At 41.1% G+C, this 13344-nt stretch overlaps 1 protein-coding gene across 7 annotated transcripts in view; it reads right to left on the minus strand.

Annotated features, from left to right (window-relative positions):
• CLIP1 (CAP-Gly domain containing linker protein 1) overlaps positions 1-13344 on the minus strand; it is a 123995-nt gene that overhangs the window by 10040 nt on the left and 100611 nt on the right. For 6 of the 7 annotated variants that reach the window (XR_007471722.1, XM_049698095.1, XM_004276692.3 and 3 more), the window contains one exon: positions 1495-1547. The exons of the other annotated variant lie outside the window; for it this stretch is intronic. Coding sequence is in view for 5 of the 6 variants with exons in the window: in XM_049698095.1 (XP_049554052.1) it covers positions 1495-1547 (53 nt within the window). In the remaining variant the exon portion in view is untranslated. The remainder of the gene's footprint in view (positions 1-1494; positions 1548-13344) is intronic. 7 annotated transcript variants of the gene reach the window in all.

Raw genomic sequence — 13344 nt, forward strand, 5'->3', positions numbered from 1 at the left:
CTAACTTGGGGGGTTTTAGTTTCATCATTTTTCAATGCAAGCCCCACCGTATATTTCAGTGGTTTGTTTAGAGATATGAGAAATTTGTGAATTTCAAGGGCTACATAAATGCAAAGGGATTACATCAGTACTCACACCAGCCTGTTTCTATTCATTCCCTTGTCAGAATGCCTCAGGAATAAGTGCTATCAATTTGTTCACACACCCTTGACAACTGCATACATGGGGTTCTTTTTAAAGAAACAAAGCCTTATTCATGGAAAATTAAATATCCCAAGGCCCCCACGGTGGGGGTGGGGGTGGGAGCTGTGCTTGTACCTGGGCCCCAGGTTAAGGCACGGCAGGCCAGTCACCGCACCTCATAGGCACTGGGCGAACACCTGTCTGGACCGGGGGTGTGACAGTCATGAAACACACATGCATTCTGATGTGAAACTTTAAAGAACAATGAGTCTAAGGATGTCTTAAAAAAAGAAAGGAGGAAGGCACCCCTGAACTGAGGCCTAATTTCCTTTAGAAGGTAGCTTATGGAACCCAAATATCTTTGTGGGCTAAATAAAGCCCTCGACTCTGAAGCAGCCCCCATACTGGCAGGAGGGACAAATGTCAGCATAAACGCATGCGTCAGTGGTCAGTAAGGGAGACTTCCTCTGCTCTGACAAGTAAGAATAAAATGCTCTGCAAGACCATGAAGGAATTCTTTTTCTTTTCTATTTCATTTTCTTATTATTTTTTAATTGAGGTATAGAAGAATTCTTGATTATACTATTCCTAAAGGTTTATTTTTCTTTTTGTAATTAATAAGACAAAAAACGCCTGTCACTGTTGTGATGTACTCTACAGCAAACCACGGTACAGGCTGTGGCTCTTAGCAACAGTATACACTATGCCTACTTGGCATGCAGAGTAAAGCAGAGAATTTCTCTAGACACAAACTACACATTTTATAAAAGCAGACAGAGACCGTCAGAAAGCATAAGCACCAGGCTTCTACGTGATGACTCCTGGGGGCCCGTTTATCCTTACTCCAAAGTACTGGAAGCTTCCATGTGAACAGCATTCGATCATCGTCAAAGAATAACAAATAGCAAAGCTCTTTTTAAGAAAGTTAGTAGAAACATTTAAAATGTTTCCCATTATTACTGAGAAAATGAAAGTTTTATATAACTGAATTTATTTGCAGATTAGGTAACATTATAGCACTTTAGTTACTGAAACTAGGAGGCAAACAGGGTAATACGAGACAACCTAATTTAGAACATTTCTGGACAAACGCAACTGAACGTGGCTTAAAAATCGAACTATTCTTTCAGTAATTCATACTGAAACTCTTACAAATTTGTCAATTGTGAGTACCAAACGATCACGATGCAATTTTCTGAATATAAGAAGGTCGTATGTTTTCTACAAGTCACTGTACACAGCGTGTTCTAACATTTTCCTTATTAAACACACACACACACACAAAACAATATATAAAAAAAGAAAGCCTACCTCTTTTTCATTTCTAACAACTGATTATTGAGCACAGATCTCTCTTCTTCCAGCTGGGAAAAAAAACACACACACAACAAAAAGGTCAGTTCATAACAGACAGGCCAGTTTCTCATCCCCCAGGTCACATTCCCATGCTCCAGGACCGCTAAAGCAAAGGGCTTTCCTCAGAGGCAGTGAAAAAGGACCAAGTGTACATCAGGGACCTGAGAGTTAAAATATTAAACAATACCATGTACATGCCATATCTTAGACATTCAATAAATGTTTCCTTCATTTGTTAGACGAATGAGTGAAAACTTCACTATTAACATTCTGGTTCCTTTACTGAAACAAAAGGAGTCAAAGGTCACTAACTTGTGTAGGGCTAGGAACAGGTAATTTATTCTACACGGGCCTTATCTTATGCCTGCTATATCCAGGCATTTCTTTCTCACCTATAAAATAAGAAAGTTACAGAAGAATTTCCAGTGGCCCTTTAGTTCTAAAATTCTGTTATTCTATTAAGGATAAAAAACAAGAGATTCAGCTAGTCAATCTTGTGAGAAAAGATTCACCTCTACCCACAATCTGTACCACATACAGTTTAGCCAAATACAGTACCAATTTTAACTCACACTGTTAATAAAACAAAGAGGTGACAAAAGCTCTTACATGGTTTTTTGGAATCAAAGGATAACACCAAAGACTACGTAATGGTTTCCAACCATTTGGGAGTGGCAGAATTTAAGTCACTAATTCACGATAAGTAGTCGTGGTCTCGTTTCTGATTATGTGTCAGTTATGTACATGCTTCGCTATAAAGGTCTTTTATACTTTAAAAGTTCTTAAATATAAACATGTATGTTTTGAACATAAGTTTATCAAGAAATCTATAGAGGTTAACACACAGTTTTTTTCCACTGTAGACTCTCTCCTTTCCTAGTCCATTAAGATAAATGCTTTTGCTGCATGAGTAATTCACAGATATATTTAGAAATTTGTAAAGAGTAAAAGGAAGGAAAAACAGTGGGAGGCAAACTTTAAAGGAATGAAACAAGAGGGAGAACATCTGGAGAGTGGGATGTGGAGACGAGAGGGGCTCTCATTTTTTTCTTTTGTACCCTTTTATATGGTTTATATTTATTTTTTAAACAAGGAAGCTGTTTAACTTTTATAGTTAAAAAAATTTTAAAAGAAATAAACAAGACTGGGAAATGACTACAATGAAAATATAAATGGGGCTTCCCTGGTGGTGCAGCGGTTGAGCGTCCGCCCGCCGATGCAGGGAACGCAGGTTCGTGCCCCGGTCCGGGAAGATCCCACATGCCGCGGAGCGGCTGGGCCGGTGAGCCATGGCCGCTGAGCCTGCGCGTCCGGAGCCTGTGCTCCGCAACGGGAGAGGCCACAACAGTGAGAGGCCCGCGTACCGCAAAAAAAAAAAAAAAAAAAGATATAAATGGATAAATGACATGGCAGATAATTCACAACAGGGAAAATACAAATAATTAATAAACACTTGGAAAATCATTCAACACTGCAAAGAATAAGTATGCAGAGATGCTCCCCATTTCTTGGAGGCTGAATTTCTTGTTCCTGAATTTCCACAGAACAGAAGTTTAGGATACTTATTGTACTGATTCTTCATAGGAAATAATGTTTTTTTCTGTTTCTGGTCCAGGATCCAATCCAGGATAACAAGCTTCATTTAGTAGTCAAATTTCTTTAGCCTGTCTAGTTCCTCATTCTTTCCTTGTCTTTTGTGACCTTGACTTTTTTTTTTTTTTTTTTCCCGGCTGCAGCTTGTGGGATTTTAGTTCCCTGACCAGGGATTAAACAAGGGCCTTCAGCAATGAGAGCTCGGAGTCCTAACCACTGGACCGCCAGGGAATTCCCTGACCTTGATAGTTTTTTTTGACCTTGACATTTTTGAAGAGCACAGAGGCGAGTAGAATGTCCGTCAATTTGGATTCACCTGATATTCCCACGTGAGTAGAGTCAGACTGTGCACTTTTTGGCAGAAACACCACAGAAGTGATCCCATGTCCTTCTCAGTGTGTGGTATTAAGAGGCACACAATGTCGATTTTCGGTGAGGATAACTTCAATCACTTGGCTAAAGAAGAATCTTCCATGTTTCTCCACTGTAAAAATACTACTATTTTGTGGAGAGATACTCTGAAACTATGTAAACATTCTGTTCCTTAACAAAATTTCACCCACTGGTTTTAGCACCAACTGATGACTCTTGCCGAAATAATTACCACGATGGATACCAAACAGTGATTTTCTAATTCCATCATTTCACATTCTTACCAGTTGGCATTTTACCATAAGGAAGAGCTTTCCTTTTTTTTTTTAGAAAGGCATTCCTATCTATCTATCTTTCTGTCTATCTATCTATCTATTTATGGCTGTGTCGGGTATTCGTTGCTGCCCACGGGCTTTCTCTAGTTGCGGCGAGCAGAGGCTACTCTTCGTTGTGGTGCGTGGGCTTCTCATTGCAGTGGCTTCTCTTGTTGTGGAGCATGGGCTCTAGGCGCACGGGCTTCAGTAGTTGTGGCTCGCGGGCTCTAGAGCGCAGCCTCAGTAGTTGTGGCGCATTGGCTTACCTGCTCCGCGGCATGTGGGACCTTCCCAGACCCAGGGATTGAACCGTGTTCTCTGCACTGGCAGGCGGATTCTTAATTACTGCACCACCAGAGAAGTCCCAGGAAGGGCTTTCATTTTTCCCTCATTTACTTATTTATATCTGTTTCCATGGCATATTTATATATCATGGTTTCTTATTTTATTCAATAGGCTATAATCCATTACTATCATTATTTCTTTTTTTTTTCATTCATTATTTCTTTTGATGCTCAAATTATCTCAGATTTGGCCAGTGGAAGCCCCTCCAACATGGTTCTGATAGGTTTCTGACTAATCCCCAGTTCTTTAAGCACTTCCTTGCTTCTTGGTACACAAGATATTCCAGGCTCATCTTGTAGTCTTTCTGTCTCAGCCCTGGAATCAGCCATTTCTCTGAGGACCTTTTAGTAGGGAAGAGTATTTAGAAACCAAAATCTAGGTAGTTAGGTATGCTCATTGATATTGGAGTGTTACTACTTCTAAGCCCTGTCAGTGGACTTGACCAAAATTTGAAACTTCTGCTCTTCAAAAGACACTGTTAAGAAAGTGTAATGAGAATACAGACTGAGAGAAAACACTTGCAAAACTCAATCTGATCAAGGACTTGTATCCAGAACATATTAAGAGCTCTTACAACTTAATAATACACAGACTACAAACCAAACCTTAAAATGGGCAAAAGATCTGAACAGACACTTGACCAAAGAAGCAGCTCAAAATCATTAGCCATCAAGGAAACGCAAATTAAAACTACATGTTTTAGTTTTATGTCTAGTTTCATGTCATTGTGGTCAGAGAACATACTTTGCAGGATATGATGAGACTTGTTTTATGGCCTAGCATATGGTCTACCCTGGAGAACGTTCCACGTGCACTTGAGGAGAATGTGTCTTCTACTATTGTTGAATGGAGTGATCTAAAGATGACTGTTAGGCTTAGCTGATGTTCAAGTCTTCTACTTCCTTGTGGATCTTCTGTCTAGTTGTTCTATCCATTACTCAAATAGAATACTGAAATCTCCAACTATTATTGCTGAATTATCTATTTCATCCTTTAATTCTGTCAGTTTTTGCTTTCTGTATTTTAGGGCTCTGCCATTAGTTGCATATATATTTGTAATTGTATTTTTTTGAGGGATTGATCTTTTTACCATTATAAAATTTCTTCCTCTGTTTCTAGTAACAATTTTTTTTTTTTTCGGTACGCGGGCCTCTCTCTGTTGCGGCCTCTCCCGTTGCGGAGCACAGGCTCCGGACGCGCAGGCTCAGCGGCGACAGCTCATGGGCCTAGCAGCTCCGTGGCATGTGGGATCTTCCCAGACCGGGACACGAACCCGTGTCCCCTGCATCGGCAGGCGGACTCTCAACCACTGCGCCACCAGGGAAGCCCCGATGATGCTTTTTAAAAATTAATTCTGCCGATGTCTGCATTTTAATCAGTGTTTAACTCACTTACATTTAATGTTATTATGCATAAGGTTACATACTTTTTTTTTCAATTAATAGTTTATTTTTTTAAAGAAGTTTCAGGTTCACAGCAAAATCAAACAAAAGGTACAGAGATTTCCCATAACTCCGTGTCCGCACACATGTACAACCTTCTCCACTATCAACATCCCACAGGACAGCGGTGCATGTTACAATCAGTGACACATCATTACCACCCAAATTTCCATAGTTTACATTAGGTTCACTCTTGGTGGTGTATATCCTACGAGTTTTGACAAATGGAGAAAGACATGTATCCACCATTGTAGTATTGTACAGAATAGTTTCACTGCCCTAAAGACCCTTGGTACTCTGCCTATTCATCACTCCCTCCCCCTTTTGCCCCTCACAACCACTATATTTTTGTCCCCATAGTTTTGTCTTTTCCAGAATGCCATATCTTTGGAACCATACAGTATGTTGCCTTTACAAACTGGCTTCTTTCACTCTGTAATATGCATTTAAAGTTCCTCCATCTATTTTCATGGCTTGATAGGTCATTTCATTTTGGTGCTGAGTAATATTCCATCATCTGGATGTACTTCAGTTTATTTATCCACTCACCTATTGAAGGACATCTTGGTTGCTTCCAAGTTTTTGGCAATTGTGATTAACTCTGCTGTAAACATCCATGCACAGGATTTTGTGTGGACATAGATTTTCAGTTCATTTGGGTAAATACCAAGGAGCCCAATTACTGGATCATATGGTTAGAGTATGTTTAGTGTTGTAAGAAACTGCTGAGCTGTCTTCCAAAGCAGCTGCACCGTTCTGCATTCCCAGCCGGGGATGAGAATTTCTGTTGCGCCACGTCTTCATCAGCATTTGGTGTTACCAGAGTTTTGGATTCTGGCCATTCTAACAGGTGTGTAGTATGATCTCACTGTTTACTGATAATTCCCTAATGACATCTGATACTGAGCACCTTTTCATATGCTTACTTGCCATCTACATGTCTTATCTGGTGAGGTGTCTGTCAAGGTCTTTTGTCCATTTTTTAATTGCGCTCTTCATTTTCTTGTTCTTTAGTCTTACAAGTTCTTTGTATATTTTGGCCGACCGTCCTTCATTACATGTGTCTTTTGTAAAAATTTTCTCCCGGTCAGCAGCTTGTCTTCTCATTCTTTTCACGTTGTTTTTCACAGAGTAGAAGTTTTTAATTTTAAGAAAGTTCAGTTTATCAATTCTTTCTTTCACGATCATGTCTTTGGGGTTGTATCTAAAAAGTCGCCTCCATACTCAAGGCCATCTAGGTTTTCCCGTTATTTTCTAAGAGTTTTATAGTTATTCACTTAACATTTAGGTCTATGATCCATCTTGACTTAATTTTTATAAAGGGCATAACACCTGTGTCTTTTGGGATGTGGGTATCCACCTGCTCCAGCACCATTTGCTGAAAAGGTGATCTTTGCTCCACTGTATTTCCCTTCCTCCTTTGTCAAAGATCAACTGTCTATATTTATGTGGGTCTAGTTCTGAGCGCTCGATTCTGTTCCACTGATCCACTTGTCTACCCTCTTGCTGTACTTGATTATCGCAGCTTTATACTACGTCTGGAGGTTGGGTAGTGTCAATCCTTCAACTTCGCTCTTCTTTAATACTGAGTTATTTGGGGTCTTTTTGCCTCTCCATACAAACTTTAGAATCAGTTTGTCGATATCCATAAAATAACTTGCTGGGATTTTGATTGGGATTGTGTTAAATCTACAGATCGTGTTGGTAAGAACCAACATCTTGACAATATTGAGTCTATCTGTGAACATGGAATATCTCTCCATTTATTTAGCTCTTTGCTTTTGTTCATTAAAGTTTTGTAGTTTTCCTCAGATGGACCCGGTACATACTTTGTGAGATTTTTACCTACGTATTTCATTTTGGGGGCTGCTTACGTAAATGGTATTATGTTTTCAATTTCAAATTTCACTTGTTCATTGCTTTGACATAAGAAAATGACTGACTCTTGTACACTGAACCTTGTATCCTGCAGCCTTGCTATAATCACTTACTAGTTCCAGGAGTCTGTCATTCTTTTGGATTTTCTATGTCACGTGATCTGTGAACAAAGAGTTTTACTTTTTCCTCCCCAATATGTATACCTTTTATTTCCTTTTCTTACTGCATTGGCAAGGACTAGGAGTACAATGTTGAAAAGCAGTGGTGAGAGGGGACATCCTTGCTTTGTTTCTTATCTTAGAAAAAAAGCTTTGAGCTTCTCACCATTAAGTACGATGTCAGCAGTAGTTTTTGTAGGTATTATTTATGAGGTTGATGAAGTTCCCCTCTATTCCTAGTTGGCCGACAGATTTTATCACAATGGGTGTTAGCTTTTTCAAATGCTTCTTCTGTATCTACTGATATGATCTTGTGGCTTCTCTTCCTTAGTCTGTTGATGTGATAGATTACATTATTTGATTTTCAAGTGCTGAACCCAGCCTTGCATCTCTGGAATAAATCCTACTGGGTCGTGGAATTGTATACTGTGCTCCAGAAATGGAGGAGACAGCGGTGAACAAAACAGAAAACTGCTGCTCCTCCCTCAGTCAAGTGGTCTGACTGAGCCTACAAAAGCAGGAGTATGTGTAACGGTTCCGAACGTCAGCACATCCTTCACTTCACACAAGCTAGTATTTTTCTTCACACAAGCTAGCAATTTGTTTTAAATCTATCATTCCTCCTTTTAAACATTGTTGGGTTTAATTTGCTAATATTTTGTTGTTACATACTATTTTGATTCCACTTACGTTACCTACTAGAAAAGGCAAAACTATAGCACCATAAAAGAGAGAAATGGTTTTCAGGGATTGGGAAGTGATTGACTATAAAAGGAGCATGAGAGAAATTCTGGGGGTGAAGGAAATCTTGATTTTGGGCTAAATTATATGACTATATACATATATGTCAAAACTCATCACACCATATACCTATGAAGGGTGAATTTTATGTAAACTATACCTTTTTTTAATAACTTTTTCTTTTCTATAAATTTATTATTTATGTTTTGGCAGCGCTGGGTCTTTGTTGCTGTGCGCAGGCTTTCTCTACTTGCAGCGAGCGGGGGCTACTCTTTGCTGCAGTGTGCGGGCTTCTCATTGCGGTGGCTTCTCTTGTTGCAGAGCACAGGCTCTAGGCACACGGGCTTCAGTAGTTGTGGCACGCGGGCTTCAGTAATTGTGGCTCCTGGGCTCTAGAGTGCAGGCTCAGTAGTTGTGGCACACAGGCTTAGTTGCTCCACGGCATGTGGGATCTTCCCGGACCAGGGCTTGAACCCGTGTCCCCTGCATTGGCTGGCGGATTCTTAACCACTGCACCACCAGGGAGGCCCATAAATTATACCTTAATAAATATAACTTCGGGGGAAAAGGCGAGTTTGAGTAGTGTATACAACATTGCTTTTGTAAAAAACAAACTATATGTATATGCTGTTACACACATTAAGAGAAGTATGGAAAGGTACACCCAACCATTTATAATGTTGCCTCCATGAAACAACAATGGGAGGAGTAATAACTTTGAAATGGTATGTATTTGTATTGTTTCATGTTACAAACACGTATGATTATTTTTAATTTTAAAATAACGTTACAGGGCTTCCCTGGTGGCGCAGTGGTTGAGAATCTGCCTGCCAATGCAGGGGACACAGGTTCGAGCCCTGGTCTGGGAGGATCCCACATGCCGCGGAGCAACTGGGCCCGTGAGCCACAATTACTGAGCCTGCGCGTCTGGAGCCTGTGCAACGAGAGGCCGCGATAGTGAGAGGCCCACGCACCGCGATGAAGAGTGGCCCCCGCTTGCCACAACTAGAGAAAGCCCTCGCACAGAAACAAAGACCCAACTCAGCTATAAATAAATAAATAAAGCAAACTGTCAACAAGTAAAAATAAATAAACACTATAAAATAACATTACAATTTAAAAGGAATAGGGAATTCCCTGGCGGTCCAGTGGTTAGGACTCGGCGCTTTCACTGCCGTGGGCCCCGGGTTCAATCCCTTGTTGGGAACAAAGATCCCGCAAACCACGCAGCATGGCCAAAAAAAAAAAATGGGGGGGGGGGCAAATTTTATTTTTTAGAGGTACAAAGATATTTACAGATAAAATGACAGTATTCTAGGATTTGCTTCAAATTAATCTATGATGGGGTGGAGGGTGAGTGAGAGTAGAATTGAAGCAAGAGTGACTGGGACTTCCCTGGCACCCCAGTGGTTAAGACTCCTCGCTTCCACAGCAGGGGGTGCGGGTTCAATCCCTGGTCTGGGAACTAAGATCCCACAGGCTGCGCGGCCAAGAAAACAAAAAAAAAAAGAAAGAAACAAGAGTGACCAAGAGTTGACTGCCTTTGGAGTGGGGTACATGGGGATTCACTGTTCCGCTCACTCTTCTTCTGTGCGTGTTTGAAACTTTCTGTAATAAAAGGCTGAATAAAAGCGAGGGTTATTTTACAGAAAAATATTAAGAAGATAACATTACGGTGAAGACAGTATACAAGTGACCATGATTTGGGGAACACTGGACCAGAAAATCTCAAACAGCTGATCTAGCCACAAAACTGTTTTATAATACAATAAACATGGTGGGTAATTTGTTTTCAATCTATCACTTAAGAAAAATACTAGCTTGTGTGAAGTGAAGGATGTGCTGAAGTTCGGAACCATTACACAGTCAGACCACTCGACGGAGGGAGGACGGGCAGTTTTCTGTTTTGTTCACCACTGTCTCCTCCATTTCTGGAGCACGGGCAGGCACACAGTAGGCACTCAGTAACTACGTGTCGCGTAAACGACTGGGTCAGAGAGCCGGTAAGCTGGTGCTCTCCTCGGGTGTGGGTTGGCAGTGACACTGAGGAACCAGGGTTCTCACAGGAGGAACTCTCTGCTCAGCCAGTCTGAGCGAGCTGGCACTCAGCTGCTGCTTTTCTCGCCGACTTCCCCAGGGAAGTGGTTCATGTGTGGGCGACTTCAGCCTCTTCTCTGAGCAAGTGTTCTGAGGTCCAAAATAGCGGCGCTACCTTGACAGCACAAGACACATCCCCATCCCCTGTGTCTGCGGATTTCTAGTCTCGCCTCCCACACAGACTCCTGCTCTTGGAAGTGGCGAAGGTAACGGGGAGAGAGGAGAGGAGGATTTGGTCAATTCTGTGGACAAGCCCTTTCAGAGAAGAAACAATGAACATTAGCTGTCTCGCCTCGCACACCCAGACACACTTCTCCATGTACACAGAGCAAGAAGGACAGAGAGGGGAGAAAGAAGCAAATTTAATTTGACTTGAATTTAACAGGAGAAAGAAAAATCAAAGTAAATAAAAGAAAATGGCTGAGGGCTGAAAAATGTTCTTTACCACAAAGATATATTCCTTTCTAAGAACTCCCACTAGGCTTATACATTTATTTTGTAAAATTTTTAAGTAGAATATATTTTTTTAAAAACATAGATGTTAGTATCATTTTCTTAGGTATAAGTTAATTTTAAATAATATCAAACATCACCCTGATATAAAAATGAGAAGGCTTGCATACTTCCACGTTCTTTTAACTCTGTCACCTCAAATTTTGTTAGTTATATTCTCTCTGTATATTTTTCTTTTTTCTCCTTTGTCTTTGATTTGTTTTCTTTTTGTCTTGCAAATGCTTTAAGCTTACCTTCACTAAATGATCAAAATTGACATCACCAATAATAGGATAAAGCAACATCACCTGCCTCTGGCCAGGAAATGGTAATCACTTATATAGTCGTCCTGCTAAAGATGGATAACCTAAATACCATCACGAGGAAACACCTGACAAACCCAAAATGAAGGATTTTATACAACATAACTGGCCTGTTTTCAAAAAAGTCAAGTCATAAAAGACAAAGGCAGAAGAACCATTCCAGATAAAGACAACTAAAGAGACCCGAGTCAATGAATGGAACGCATGATCCTGGACTAGATCCTGAACTGGGGGGAAAAAAAACCCCACAAAAACTATCAATACAAAGGATATCACCGACAACTGCCTACACAGGAATAGGGCCCATACATTAGATAATAGTGTTCAACTTCCTGAATTTGACAGCTGCACTGTGGTTAGGTAAAAACAAATCCTTAGCCTACATGAGCATTCTGTGTTTCATTTTTACAACTTTTTGCAAAGCTTGAAATGATTTCCAAACAAAACGTTAAAATCACAACTCTGTTCCTCGTCTGTGATTCCCTAAACTGCTGGCTTAGCTGTCTGTTAACCTGGATTTAGTGCCCACCTCCAGTCCCTTTGCTGGGCTTCTCCTGAGCTAGTAAGTCCTGTATATTGAGTCATGTCCTGCTTGGCCAAATTTGACCAGCAAGTAGCAGCTACTTTCCAGAAAGACTCATAGATGCTATAGCTTCTAAGTTCTTTCAAGTTTGGAAACACCTGTCTTCTTACCTGAATAATAATCGCTTGGATATGACGTTCCTGATCATATTTTCTGTCCCTGAGGACTTTGGAAACAGTGAACTATGGTTCTTTTTGTTTTTTGTTTTCTGGCCTTGAAGGCGGCTGCAGTGGGCTATTTTTTCTCCTTTTTATAAGGAATCTGCTTTTTCTGCCTGGGGACCTGAAGAATTCTCTGTATATTTTCAGAAACGTTCATTAGGTCCCTGTTTCTGATGTATTTACCAGTTCTGATATGGTGTGGTTTGGGTCTTCAATTTGTTTCCTTAACTCTTTCCTCTCTCTGTTCAGCTTGTGTCATTTTACCATCTTCTCTCTGAACAGTTGTTTTATTTACATCACTTAAGCTTTTATATAACACAAAGCAATATTTTACTCTGGGTAATGTTTTCTCATGACCTGAATCCCTCATCTCTCTTTGGATTCCTAGGTTCTTTTCTTTTGTTCTTTCCTCTTTTGGTACAGTATGGAGTCACTTGTTCATCTTACCCTGGGCTGCTCTACCTAGACCTTCTATTTGCTCACATGTAATGTAAATGAATTTTCCTTTATGCCCCTCCTACTTTATCTGAGACCTCCAAGCTACAACTGAAAAATCGGGCATTGCAGTCTATATATTTCTGTAGCCAGAGGGCCCTGGGGCAAGGGCGGGGAGAGTGCTGTTCGGGGGACTATATGATCTGCTGGAGGTGTCTCTCTGAGCTTTTCCCTTTAGTGTCCTGCATCTCAGTTACTGCATCAGAAAAGAGGCAACTCTATGCCTGAAGGAGTGTGTGCTCAGCTTCAGCTCCAGGCAGATATTACAAGTTGGCTCTTTCAACGTCTACTCTCACCTCCTCTGTTTCCTTCCCTTCCTGGAGGAATCCAGCCTCACTCGTGGTTGGAGGTGACACTATTACAGAGATCTGGACTGTCCTCTCCAAGTGAAAAGATAAACCAGGTGAGGAGGAGCCCTCTGCCTTTCCCCACTTGTCCTTCCGCCTGCTTCCTCCCGGAAAGTTTTGCAGTGCCTGGGGGTGTAAGAGCCACTGAGACCGAGAGGATGAAAACTATCTGCTGAGGAGAACAGCAGAGCAGAGAGCGGGGGCAGGGTTCCCTGAGGACATTCTTGAGTGGCTGGACCCACGGGGACTACCTACCTGTGAACTTCTCATCATTTGAGTAAAAACCCACCCATTCCCACCCACCCCTGTTTACTTAAGCCACCCTGTCGGCTAGACGGGCTATGGAAAATGACAACTAGCCGTTTGTCCTGCTCTGGTAGAGGGCTGGGTGGCAGAAGCAGCGCTGGCCTCAAAGATTTTTCCCTGACTGCCTACTCACTTCTTCAGCCTAATTTCCTCCAAAC

The sequence above is a fragment of the Orcinus orca genome, chromosome 15 (genome assembly GCF_937001465.1).
Source record: "Orcinus orca chromosome 15, mOrcOrc1.1, whole genome shotgun sequence".
Lineage (NCBI taxonomy): Eukaryota > Metazoa > Chordata > Mammalia > Artiodactyla > Delphinidae > Orcinus > Orcinus orca.